The 12,929-nt window shown below is 43.2% G+C and overlaps 3 protein-coding genes and 1 long non-coding RNA gene across 4 annotated transcripts in view; all 4 read right to left on the bottom strand.

The window, feature by feature from the left end:
* Positions 1–578: 578 nt before the first annotated feature.
* Positions 579–2,688, bottom strand: LOC137620164 (uncharacterized). Its single transcript, XM_068350412.1, has one exon. The coding sequence runs from the start codon at positions 2,598–2,600 to the stop codon at positions 579–581; it is 2,022 nt and encodes a 673-aa protein (XP_068206513.1). The 5' UTR covers positions 2,601–2,688.
* On the bottom strand, positions 2,605–8,706 carry LOC137619921 (uncharacterized). Its single transcript, XM_068350203.1, has 3 exons — positions 8,576–8,706; positions 2,736–3,849; positions 2,605–2,610 (listed from the first exon to the last, which is right to left on the bottom strand). The coding sequence occupies exons 1-3, from the start codon at positions 8,704–8,706 to the stop codon at positions 2,605–2,607; spliced, it is 1,251 nt and encodes a 416-aa protein (XP_068206304.1).
* Positions 8,707–10,819: 2,113 nt separating this feature from the next.
* On the bottom strand, positions 10,820–12,760 carry LOC137619920 (uncharacterized). Its single transcript, XM_068350202.1, has one exon. It carries the CDS (start codon positions 12,758–12,760, stop codon positions 10,820–10,822), a length of 1,941 nt encoding a protein of 646 aa, XP_068206303.1.
* Positions 12,761–12,778: 18 nt separating this feature from the next.
* Positions 12,779–12,929, bottom strand: part of LOC137620163 (uncharacterized) — a 1,576-nt gene continuing 1,425 nt past the window's right edge. The window contains exon 3 of the long non-coding RNA XR_011040006.1: positions 12,779–12,929. This exon is cut by the window's right edge and continues 496 nt beyond it. This is a non-coding gene — a long non-coding RNA (uncharacterized lncRNA).

Below are 12,929 nucleotides of genomic sequence, written 5' to 3'. Positions count from 1 at the left end.
AATTATAAATCACAAATTTTAAATGACCTTTAAAATGATGACGTACCTCACAACCCATACAGTCCGTGTATGCTGTTCGTAAATTAAACAAATCACAATTTCTGTGTTGGCTCTTGATGAGGCTTCCAAGAAGAAGGCAACGTAAGCTGCGGATCCATGGTACAAATCACTTATTTTTTCACCATGACGATAAAGAGGCCAGCAAATCCAATGTTGTCACTGGTGAAGATGGCTAAGAACTAACTATATTTTCATGGAAAGCCGTCCACTTCTCCTTTCTGTAAGAAATGTATAACGAGCAGCAAGTCTCTTCAACGACCCCAACCATCTTAAGTTTTAACAGGTTATTAAGGAATTGTCATCATTTTATGTAAACCAAAAATATTTAAATACTAAAAATGAAAGTTAAAATAAAAACAATCCTTTACAAAATTACCAAATTACCATATTATAAAAAGAAACAGAAAACAAAAAATAACTTTGTTATTTTTCAACACTCCCGGGGAAGAAATCAAAATTACATAAGAATTATGTAAATTTGATCAAATGTAAATTTGATCAAATAAAGAAAAAAAATATTAGTCTGAAATATCATCGTTTAGAATGGTTTTGAATTTTTGCCGTGATATCTCAGCAGCTTTTCTCTGTGGACGTTTTCTAGAAACGTCCATGCCTGGAATCTCTTCTTTCGATGCTACAGCATCCTCATCATCATCATCTGATGCTACGGCATCCTCATCAGACTCCTTCCTTAAGAGTGGTATTAAAGAAGTAAAATGCCTTTTAGTGATTTCATTGGTTTTACCCTTCAGAACTTTCGCAGCAGTTACCTCTCCGTTGATATTCTTGAAAACTTTTTTGACAATTCCCATAGGATAATTAACAGGTTTATATCCATCATCCTTAATCAGCACAATATCGCCGATACTGATTTGTTTATGGTTTACAGGAGCATATCTATCCTTCTTATCAGTAGCTTGTTTAATTAGTGTGTTCATGAATTCCCGATGATAGATTTCCAGCAAGTTAGTTCTAATTTGTTTCAGCTTCTCATAAGATGTTTTAATTTTATGTACAACATCAAAGGCAACCTGAAAATCCTCATCAGAATCAGGGTCAGCTTGTAATGCGGGAATAATATTCAAAGAGACCAATGAATATCCATGAATAAGTTCCTCTGGCGTTATAGGGGTTGGTACATTATTGGAACAATCTCTTAATGCTTCTTTAAATGCAATCGGCCTTCTATTGATCAAATGTACAGCATGACAAACAAGATATTCAAAATCCCTAAATTCAATGACATTATTTCTGATTGACTTCCGTATCATATGCTTGGTCATTTTGACTACGCTCTCAACCAATCCTCCAAGCTGACTGCAGCCCTTATAGTACTGTTGAAAATGGACTTTCTCAACATTATTATCAGTTAAATACTGAACAGTCTCGGCATCCTTCAGGAAATCCTGAACAATATTGGCTCCTGCCACTATTTGCGTACCCAAATCACTTACTATAAACTGAGGGACTCCATATTCGAAAGAATGCAGTGACAAAGCACGCAAAAACTCTTCAACTGTCATATCCATACAGATCTTAAGATTAACTGCTCGTTTGAACATGCATGAAATAACAAGGATCCAAACCTTGACTTTATCTTTCCCTTGTCTCACATAAAATGGACCACAATAATCAAGGTATACATTACCAAAAGGTTTATCAGATGGACTCAATCTAAATTCCCTATAGGCTGATTGATTAAGTTTGACAGGTCTTTGGTTATATCTCCGGCATACAACACATTCCTTCAGAATCCTTTTAACTGTTGAGAAGAATTTTGGTATCCAGAATTTCCTACGTAGTTCTGTCAAAAGGGCATAGCAACCAGCATGTTTCAAAAGTAAATGTTCATCCAATATAATAAGTTTTGTTAGAGTACTCTCTCTTGATAAAAGAATAGGATAAGTTTGGTTGGTTACACTGCGCTTCTCATTAAATTTACAATTCACTCTTATCAAATTATGAGTGTCTGGATACAAATTCAACTGTGATATCAAATTAGGCATAGCCATCTTGGTTTTAGAGTTACTACTTAAATAGTCAATAACATCTGGAAAATTTATTTGTTGATCCCTACAGATGATTTGAGTCAAAGCCTTAGAGCGGAGGTCCTTCTTATCAAAGCCATGTGACTTGTTTATAAACCCTTTCCATCGATCCCAGCATTCCAGAACTTTCGCATGTATAGATATCAACGTATTCATATTTGAATATCTATCTAGAGGTATTAAGTGCTCTAGTTTTACAGTTTGGCTTTCTTTTATACGGGTTGATGCAGTATATGCCTCAATGGGTTCTAAATTCTCGACCATTGGTACCTTGAAACCTAAAATGTCACTTCTACTAGCTTGATCGAGATCACGTATATTGGGACCCTTATGGTAATTAGACTTCATTAAGCTTCTGAATGACAGACATCGTGTAATTTTGTCGGCTGGGTTGTCCATTCCACTCACGAAGGAGAATCCAACACTTCTCCCCTCACATAGCTTTATTATATGATTCAGTTTGTTCATTACGAACACTGACCTTTTCTGCATTTTATCAAACCTATGAGAAAATGACTTAAGCCACGACAGGGCAACAAAACTATCTGAGAATAGCCCCAAGTCAACTATTTTGATGGGCACCAGGCAGTGTGTGCCACTCAGTTCATTATAGGTATCCAACAAAACCTCTGTACCCAAACATATAGCCTGTAATTCGAGTGAAGGAATGGACTTTTCATGCAATTTGGATCCAATGAGTCTGTTTTTCGCTAATACAAAGCTTCTTTCACCACTTCTTATATTGCATAAATATACAACAACTCCATAAACTCTTTTGCTAGCATCAACATAAGCCTCAAGTTTATATTCATCTGTCCTTTCACCAACACATCTCTGAAGCTCAAAAACAGGAGCAGAATTTACTTGGTTTGCAATATTTTTCCATTCCTTTTGTTGAAAGTCTCTAAGTTGTGTATCCCATCCAAGCGTCCTCTCACATTGCAAGTCCTGCATAAAAAGTCTAGCTCTGTTAAGAAGAGGACCATTTATGTTGAAAACATCATAATTAGATGCAATGGATCGCAAAATTTCCCTCTTTGTATTAGCCTTTTCATCAAGGCACAATTTCCTGGTTGAAATTGTATCACTCCCTCGATTCCAGATCATCCCAAGTAATTTCACCTCCATCTCAGATTTCTTGCATCCTACATCCGATTGCATATTTTCTCCATCAATTTTATCTTGTAGTGTAGAATCATTAGAAAACATCTGCTGTAGTTCAAATTTGTAAGGATCAAAAATACCCTGTAAAATCTCATGTATCCAATTCAAGGTTTCAGATGATTCACAAGTAAATCCACCATTATCCATATAGAAGAGCTGATACATTATCCATTTTGCATTTCTTAGTCTAGGATTATCATTCTTGCTATCCAGTACTAAAATTTTGAAAAGAGCTAACATCAAAATTGTAGGACTGCATCGAAGTCCAAAAGGAAGACGAACATTTTTGTAGGCAACTATAGAGAAATCCCCTTTCTTAACATTCTTATACCACAAAAAGAGTAACTTCTGCTGATCAAGCTCACTGAGTGCTATTTGATTGAATGCTTTCTTAATATCGAAGATGAGTAATTTAGATCCAAATCTCAAATGAAGCATTGCAGACGTTATCTTTTGATTGAGTGATGGGCCAGCATACATAGCCTGATTATGATTGACCGTCATCACACTGGACCTGCTAGGTTCACAAACATTGGACAGGAAAACAACTCTGCATTTTGTTGTTTCCCGATCTAGTCTAAAAATGTTATTTTTATTAGTAAAATAAATTTTTGAATATACTTACCCGATAATCATGTAGCTGTCAACTCCGTTGCCCGACAGAATTCTACGGGAGGGATACGCCAGCTATCACAATACTAGAAGGGGGTGTACTCACCAGCGCCACCTGTGGCCAGGTACTACAGTACTTGTTGACACCTCCTCAATTTTTCCTCGGTCCACTGGTTCTCTATGGGGAGGAAGGGAGGGTCAATTAAATCATGATTATCGGGTAAGTATATTCAAAAATTTATTTTACTAATAAAAATAACATTTTTCAATATTAAACTTACCCGATAATCATGTAGCTGATTCACACCCAGGGGGGTGGGTGAAAACCAGTGTACAAGATTAAAGGATAGCCAAGTATCCCGTATTTCATATAATCAGTTATCTCAAAATAACAATGAAATAATAAGTACCTGGTAAGGAAGTCGACTTGAACCGTTACTCTGCCTTTTTTAAGTTAGTCTTCCTTACCGAGCGCAGCGTTCCTCTTAGGAGGCTGAATCAACTCTAAGGTGCTAAAGTATATAGGGCTGCAACCCCTACTAAAGGACCTCTACACAACCTCTAACCCAGGCGCTTCTCAAGAATGAATTGACCACCCGCCAAATCAAAAGGATGCGGAAGGCTTCTTAGCCTACCGTAACAACCATAAAAACAACAATAAAAGCATTCAAGAGAAAGGTTAAAAAAGGTTATGGGATTAAGGGAATGTAGTGGCTGAGCCCTCACCTACTACTGCACTCGCTGCTATGAATGGTCCCAGGGTGTAGCAGTTCTCGTAAAGAGACTGGACATCTTTAAGATAAAATGATGCAAACACTGACTTGCTCCTCCAATAGGTCGCATCCATTATGCTCTGCAGAGAACGGTTTTTATTAAAGGCCATCGAAGTAGCTACGGCTCTCACTTCGTGGGTCCTTACCTTCAGCAAAGCAAGGTCTTCCTCCTTCAAGTGAGAATTGGCTTCTCTAATCAGAAGCCTTATATAATACGAAACTCCGTTTTTGGACATGGGCCTCGAAGGTTTCTTGATTGCACACCATAAGGCTTCTGACTGTCCTCGAATAGGTTTTGACCTATTAAGATAAAATTTCAGAGCTCTGACAGGGCAAAGAACTCTTTCTAGCTCGTTACCTACCATGTTGGAGAGGCTAGGAATTTCAAACGATCTAGGCCAAGGACGTGAAGGAAGTTCATTCTTAGCTAAGAATCCGAGCTGTAAAGAACATGTTGCAGATTCGGATGTGAACCCAATGTTCTTGCTGAAGGCATGAACCTCACTGACTCTTTTAGCTGTTGCAAGGCAGACGAGAAAAAGTGTCTTGAGGGTAAGGTCCTTGAAGGAAGCTGACTGGAGAGGTTCGAACCTAGGTGACATAAGGAACCTTAAGACTACGTCTAGATTCCAGCCTGGAGTGGGTAAACGACGTTCTTTAGTAGTCTCGAAAGACTTAAGGATGTCTTGAAGGTCCTTGTTGGAAGAAAGGTCCAAACCTCTGTGGCGGAGAACTGAAGCCAACATACTCCTGTACCCTTTAATCGTAGGAGCTGAAAGGGATCTCTCATTCCTAAGATGTAATAGGAAGTCAGCTATTTGGGTCACAGAGGTATTGGTAGAGGAAACTGCATTGGCTCTACACCAGCTCCGGAAGACTTCCCACTTGGATTGGTAGACTCTACGAGTGGATACCCTCCTTGCTCTGGCAATCGCACTGGCTGCCTCCTTCGAAAAGCCTCTAGCTCTAGCGAATCTTTCGACAGTCTGAAGGCAGTCAGCCGAAGAGCGTGGAGGTTTGGGTGCAACCTGTCTACGCGAGGTTGACGTAGAAGGTCCACTCTTAGAGGGAGAGTCCTGGGGATGTCGACCAGCCATTGTAGTACCTCTGAACCATTCTCTTGCAGGCCAAAGGGGAGCAACCAGCGTCAGCCGTGTCCCTTCGTGCGAGATGAACTTCTGAAGGACTTTGTTTATGATCTTGAACGGTGGGAATGCGTAAAGGTCGAGATGGGACCAGTTCAGCAGAAAAGCATCCACATGAACTGCTGCTGGGTCTGGAACTGGGGAACAGTACAAAGGAAGTCTCTTGGTCATGGAGGTGGCAAACAGATCTATTGTCGGCTGACCCCACAAGGTCCAAAGTCTGTTGCACACGCTCTTGTGGAGGGTCCATTCCGTGGGGATGACCTGATCCCTTCTGCTTAGGCGATCTGCTGAGACGTTCATGTTGCCCTGAATGAACCTCGTAACTAGGGTGAGGTTTAGACTTCTTGACCAAATGAGGAGGTCCCTTGCTATCTCGTATAGGCTCCTCGAATGGGTCCCTCCTTGCTTGGAGATGTAAGCCAAGGCTGTGGTGTTGTCGGAGTTCACCTCCACCACCTTGCCTAGCAGGAGGGACTTGAAGTTCAATAGGGCTAAATGAACTGCTAGTAGCTCCTTGCAGTTGATGTGGAGCGTTTCCTGTTCCTCTTTCCACGTTCCCGAGCACTCCCGTCCGTTCAAGGTCGCGCCCCAGCCCGAGTCCGATGCATCCGAGAAGAGATGAAGATTGGGGGTCTGAATCGCCAACGATAGGCCCTCCCTGAGAAGGAGATTGGTCTTCCACCACAAGAGAGTGGTCTTCATCTCTTTGGTGACTGGGATAGAGACTGCTTCGAGAGTCAAACCCTTGTCCCAATGAGCTGCTAGATGGAATTGAAGAGGGCGGAGGTGGAGTCTCCCTAGCTCGACGAACAGGGCCAACGATGAAAGGGTCCCTGCGAGACTCATCCACTGTCTCACCGAGCAACTGCTCCTCTTCAGCATGCTCAGGATGCAATCTAGGGCTTGGCTTATCCTTGGGGCCGATGGAAAAGCCCGAAAATCCTGACTCCGAATCTCCATTCCCAGGTACACAATGGATTGGGAGGGAATGAGCTGGGACTTTTCTAGATTGACTAACAGACCCAGTTCTTTGATCAAGTCCAAAGTCCAGTTGAGACTCTCCAGACAGCGACGACTCGTGGAGGCTCTCAACAGCCAGTCGTCTAAATAAAGGGAGGCTCTGATGTCCGATAAGTGGAGGAATTTTGCTATATTCCTCATCAGATGCGTAAACACCATAGGAGCTGTGCTTAGGCCAAAACACAGGGCTTGGAATTGGTAGACAACCTTTCCAAAAACGAATCTCAGGAAAGGTTGGGAGTCTGGATGAATAGGAACGTGAAAGTAAGCATCTTTCAGGTCCAACGAGACCATCTAGTCCTCCTGCCTGACCGCTGCTAGGACCGACTTCGTCGTCTCCATCGTGAACGTCTGCTTGGTGACATAAGCATTGAGCGCGCTGACGTCCAGCACCGGTCTCCAACCTCCTGTCTTCTTGGCCACCAGAAAGAGACGGTTGTAGAAGCCCGGGGATTGATGGTCCCGGACTATAACCACTGCCTTCTTCTGTAACAGGAGCGACACCTCCTGGTGCAACGCTAGCCTCTTGTCCTTTTCCTTGTAGTTGGGAGAGAGGTTGATGGGAGATGTGGTCAGAGGGGGTTTGCGGCAGAATGGTATCCTGTAACCCTCCCTCAGCCAACTGATAGACTGGGCGTCTGCACCTCTCTTTTCCCAGGCTTGCCAGAAGATCTTGAGTCTGGCGCCTACTGCTGTCTGGAGAGGAGGAGAGTCAGTTTTGCCTTTAGAAGCCTTGGAACCTTTCCTAGACTTGCTCCTGGAAGAGTCTGGACGGGAGCTTCCACGGCTGGGGGCTCTACCACGAAAGGGCGGAATAAACCTCGTAGCAGGAGTATCAGCCACTGGGGTGCGATAAGTCCTGGGGACTGAGGTAGCAACCTAGGTCTTACGAGCTGATGAGGCCATAAGATCATGGGTGTCCTTTTGTATCAGGGCCGCAGACAAGTCCTTAACAAGCTCTTCAGGAAACAGGAACTTAGAGAGCGGAGCGAAAAGGAGTTGAGACCTTTGACAAGGTGTGATGCTGGAGGAAAGGAAGGAACAAAGCTGCTCCCTTTTCTTAAGCACTCCTGACACAAACATCGAAGCAAGCTCGCCAGATCCATCCCTAATAGCCTTATCCATGCAGGACATTAAGAGCATGGCTGAGTCCTTGTCCGCAGGGAAGGTCTTCTTGCTAAGGGCCCCCAGGCACCAGTCTAGGAAATTGAACATCTCAAAGGCTCTAAATACACCCTTTAGGAAGTGATCTAGATCGGAGAAGGTCCAGCAAACCTTAGAGCGCCTCATTGCTGTTCTACGAGGAGAGTCTACCAAACTTGAGAAGTCAGCCTGGGCAGAGGCAGGTACTCCCAAGCCTGGTTCCTCTCCTGTGGCATACCAAACGCCCGCTTTAGAAGTGAGCTTAGTCGGAGGAAACATAAAGGAAGTCTTTCCTAGTTGCTGCTTAGACTGCAAACACTCCTCTAAAATTCTTAACGCTCTCTTAGAGGACCTTGCAAAGACGAGCTTAGTATAAGTTGACTTGGCTGGCTGCATGCCCAGCGAAAACTCAGATGGCGGAGAGCGGGGGGTAGCAGAGACAAAATGGTCTGGGTATACCTCTCTGAAAAGAGCCAAGACCTTACGAAAGTCAATAGGAGGCGGAGAAGACTTGGATTCATCCACGTCTGATGAGGGATCCAGGTGTGCAGCCTCATCATCAGAAACCTCATCACCAGAGTGTAGCGAAGTGAGAGGTAAGGTATGCTGAACAGCAGAGTCAGCACGAGCGGGAGCAAAAACGCTTGTGGTTTCATCCTCAAGTCTCTGCTGCTGAGGCGACACCTGAGGCTCAGGCTGCAAAGGCTGGTCAAAAGAAGTAGCAGAAGGTAGGCGCATGGGTGGAGGAGGCTGACTCCTGGCATGAGTGTCTTGCCTCAAGGGTTGCGCTTGCTGTAAGGTGAGCGGATGCACAGTAGCAAGTTCCTGAGGAACGAGTTGAGGTTCCTGAGGTGTGAGCTGCGAGAGTTGGGGTAGAGGCTGCGCAGAACGCATAACTTGTCTCGCGAGTTGAGGTTCCTGAGGCGCAAGGCTAAGGTGTTGAGGCTCTCGCCTTGAGGAGGGTTGAGGTCGCTGCAGCGAGAGCTGAGGTGTCTGCCTCATGGATGGGAGAGGTTGTTGTACCTCAAGAGAGTGTTGCCTCACTGGTGGAACCGCAAGTGGAAGCGGAGGAAGTAAGGTATAAGCTTCCTGTTCCCATTGCTGAGGTTGCCTTAAGGAAGGCGGAGGTAGCTGCACACCACTGGAAACTGGTAACTCAGTACGTGGTAAGGTATCCTGAGGAGCCTCAACATCGTACGCCTGGCAGGCAGGACTGCGGTTAGGCGGAGCGATCGCAGGAGGAGGTGTAACCTTCTCAGCCTGACACTCACGCATCAAGACCGCAAGTTGTGACTGCATGGACTGCAGTAGAGTCAACTTGGGGTCGGCAGACACTAAGGTCTGCTGAGGCAAAGCCTTAACAGAAGAGATCTGTTGCGGCAGCACCTTACTCCTCTTAGGAGGAGTGCCTTCAACTGATGACTGCGGCGAGTCAGAGCTGATCCAATGACTGCAGCCAGGTTGTAGAGCTCTTGAGGTCTGGACTCTGCGTTTGAGAGGTCTTGAGACCTGAGTCCAACGTTTCCTCCCTGACAATTCTTCAGCAGACTAGTAAAAGACGGGCTCAATCGTCTGCGGGTGGGAGTGACGGTCTCTGGAAGACACGCCCGCAACCACCGAGGATACTTCTGTGCGCCGATCAAGGCCTGCCGAACCCTTTTGCCCTTCGACATTGCTTCTCCCCTGGGCTTGGGAGCTTGCAAGAGGTCCCGGACTGGGAGGACGACTGGCACGCACAGAAGTACCCTCACGCACCACACTGACACTGACACTAGCACTTGGCACTGCACTGACACTAGCACTCGTCACAGCACTGGCACTATTACCACCCACTGCACTCTTGACCTTAAGTTCCTTGACTTCGGCCATAAGAGACTTATGATCACTAACCACCGACTCCACTTTGTCACCTAAAGCTTGAATGGCACGCAAAACAACAGACATATCAGGTTGAGGGCAAATAGTAGGTTCAGGAGATCATGAGGTGAGGAAAAAAGTGAAGAGCGAGAAGAACTTCTCCTAACCCTCTCTCTCTCTAACTTGGTTGAATACTTAAGAAATCGGACAAAATCAAGTTACGAAAGTCCGGCGCATTCCTCACATCGATCTTCCAACTGACAGGGTCTTTCCCTACAGTCAGAACAAGCGGTGTGAGGATCTACCGAGGCCTTCGGAATACGCCTATTACAAGACCTACATCGTCTATGGGGTGGGGCTTGTGAAATGTCAGACATCTTGAATCAAAGAGTTAGCCAAGTGGGGATTCCAAATCAAGCAAAAAGATCGTTAACCATTAATCAGTCTAAATAATAGCTATCTAAGCTAATATAGAAGTTTTCCAGTAAAGCGACAGCCGAAATCTGAGAGAAATACTTCACCAAAAGCCGTGAAAATACTCCAAGATCATAAGCGTATCCCAGAACGTCTTGCCGGAAGCACGACAGAGGAAAAATTGAGGAGGTGTCAACAAGAAGTACTGTAGTACCTGGCCACAGGTGGCGCTGGTGAGTACACCCCCTTCTAGTATTGTGATAGCTGGCGTATCCCTCCCGTAGAATTCTGTCGGGCAACGGAGTTGACAGCTACATGATTATCGGGTAAGTTTAATATTGAAAAACTCCCATGTGTGCTAAAAAACTGCACTCAGGATGCTCATCCATGTACCTTTCTAGATTTGGTACTCTTTCAATTATCCCAAGTTTTGCTTGTTCTTTAAAATTTTCATTCATAAGTTCCAAATTTGCCTTGTTCCTTTGTAATTTTCTCGTGTTGGACCTCAATACAGCCTTTGCAAGGTTGAAATTCCGTCCAAGCAAATGACAGCTCTTTTCATTCCATAGAAGAGGCATCTCTAGCCTTCCTTCCTCGTTTCTTCTTGCGTTATCAAGGGTAAACTTATCAAATTTGCATTACAATCTGACATCAAGTTTCCATCTTCAGGGTCTGGTTCATAAATAGATTTCTCAAACACAGACCGCAGCATCTCCTCAGTTGCACGTCTCAGCTCTGATTCTTCAATCATACCTTTTTCATTTAAAATAGCGAAGTTAGCTTGAACCTCCACCTCGCATTCCAAACTTAAGCCACTTGGCTCACCCATAGAACTTCCAAATCCAATATACTTGCAGCATTCATCTATGCCATCAAATACAGGGGATTTGTTTCCATTTAACTCACATGTTTCCTCATAATCGGCAACCGAGCGGGAGTGCTCCGAACACCAAGAACAAGAAAAGTCCTTTGAAAGATAAGGTAGATTCTGTTGCATAATCTTGACATTACCCATTAACATAACTCCTGCAGCTGATCCCAAATAAACAGATGGGTGATCATTGCCAAATTTTACTGAAAAATCTAATAAACAATGGGCATCATTTGTACCGAGTATCAAGTCAATATCCTTTATTTTATCACTACCATCAGTCAAATATTTATCAGCTAATTTGAAGCCTTTTTTGGCAAAGGCCCTGGCCACTTCTGAAATTCCTGGCAATGACAAGTTTATATCTATGCTTGGTACACACAATGCATGTATTACACATGCCTTATCAAAGTTGCACTTTAATTCAACTATTTTGGATTTATACTTCTTACTTGAATTAAAACCATTGACTGTTAAAGAGACATTATCTTCTAACACTTTCAACCTATTATCACTTGCAAGTTTTTCAGTTACAAAACTGGTCTGACAGCCACAGTCCTTCAAACCTCTAACAAGGGCTCCATTCAACATTTCACAGGTAAAAGTTGGCAAAACAGAGGCGCCATCAGTGGTATGCAAAGCCTTAGTTATAATCATTACATCACTTGAGGTTTCCCTGTGTTTTGAATTACCTGCTTTTACTTCCTTGCTACCTCTCGCATTCATTTGTAGTTTTTCATCATGAGATTTTTCACCTTGATGATCACACAAAAATGAAAAATGCCAACCCTTACAAAAATAGCATTTCTTAAAGAATTTAAACTTGCATTTGTCAGTGGTATGTCCAATGTTAGCACATTTCTTGCAACCATTAAGTTCTTCTAAGCGTCTCAGCTTATGCTCAGGTTCTTTATATTTTATACACTTATGTGTTGCATGGTTTTCCTGGCAAAGAGTGCACCTTTTCCTCGGAGAAGCGGCGTCAGAAGTACTAATTCTGTTAGTTTCATTATCCTCATATTTAACATTAACTGCAAGTGATGTAGAAGATTTTCCTCCTTGTCTCCTCCTTTCATTAAACTTCCTTGTGACGTCCATATAACGTTCAGATGCTTCAAAGAAATTTTCCTTTATCTCTTCAAGTGATGGACGTACATGATTAGTCACATTTATTAGCTGAGCTTTAAAGGAGTCATTCATGCCTTGCCAGATGAAATACTGCAAAATATCATCTACTTTGATTTCCCATGTAGAAAAAGTTTCAGTTACAGTTGTAATTTTTCCAATATAGGAAAAAGGATCAGTGCCATACTCAAGCTTCATTTCACTTAATTGCTTAATTACATTGAATTTCTGAAGCGAACGAGAAGCCAGTGCTTCTTTAAGCAATTTCTTAGCATCAGTATAGGTCTGCTTTGAAATTTCAAGATTCTCGAGTAAAATTGAAGCTCTGCCTGATACCTGTTGCTTGAGAAGTAATAGTTTATCTCTCTCAGTGTACGAATATGTGGCAATAGCCGATTCAAACTCAACAAGAAATTTTTCAACATTTTCACTTTCGGTGCTAGCGTAAACCGGAAGTGGAACTACAGGACTCTTTAAGAGACTTCTTGCGGTCTCAGAATCCTTGGCCTCAGGCTTAGAATCCATCAATTCAGAATCCTTGGCCTCAGGCTTAGAATCCATCAATTGTAAAACAGCAAAACAGGTATTTAATTTATCTGAGTAATCATCACAAGACTGCAATTCTAATAAGAACTCCTCTTCATTTGTCCCGTCTCCATACAAAGACTTATGGATTACAGTATTAAGACTGTTC

The sequence above is a fragment of the Palaemon carinicauda genome, chromosome 26 (assembly GCF_036898095.1).
Source record: "Palaemon carinicauda isolate YSFRI2023 chromosome 26, ASM3689809v2, whole genome shotgun sequence".
In the NCBI taxonomy this organism is placed as follows: Eukaryota; Metazoa; Arthropoda; class Malacostraca; order Decapoda; family Palaemonidae; genus Palaemon; species Palaemon carinicauda.
This window is presented reverse-complemented; position numbering and strand designations above follow the sequence as displayed.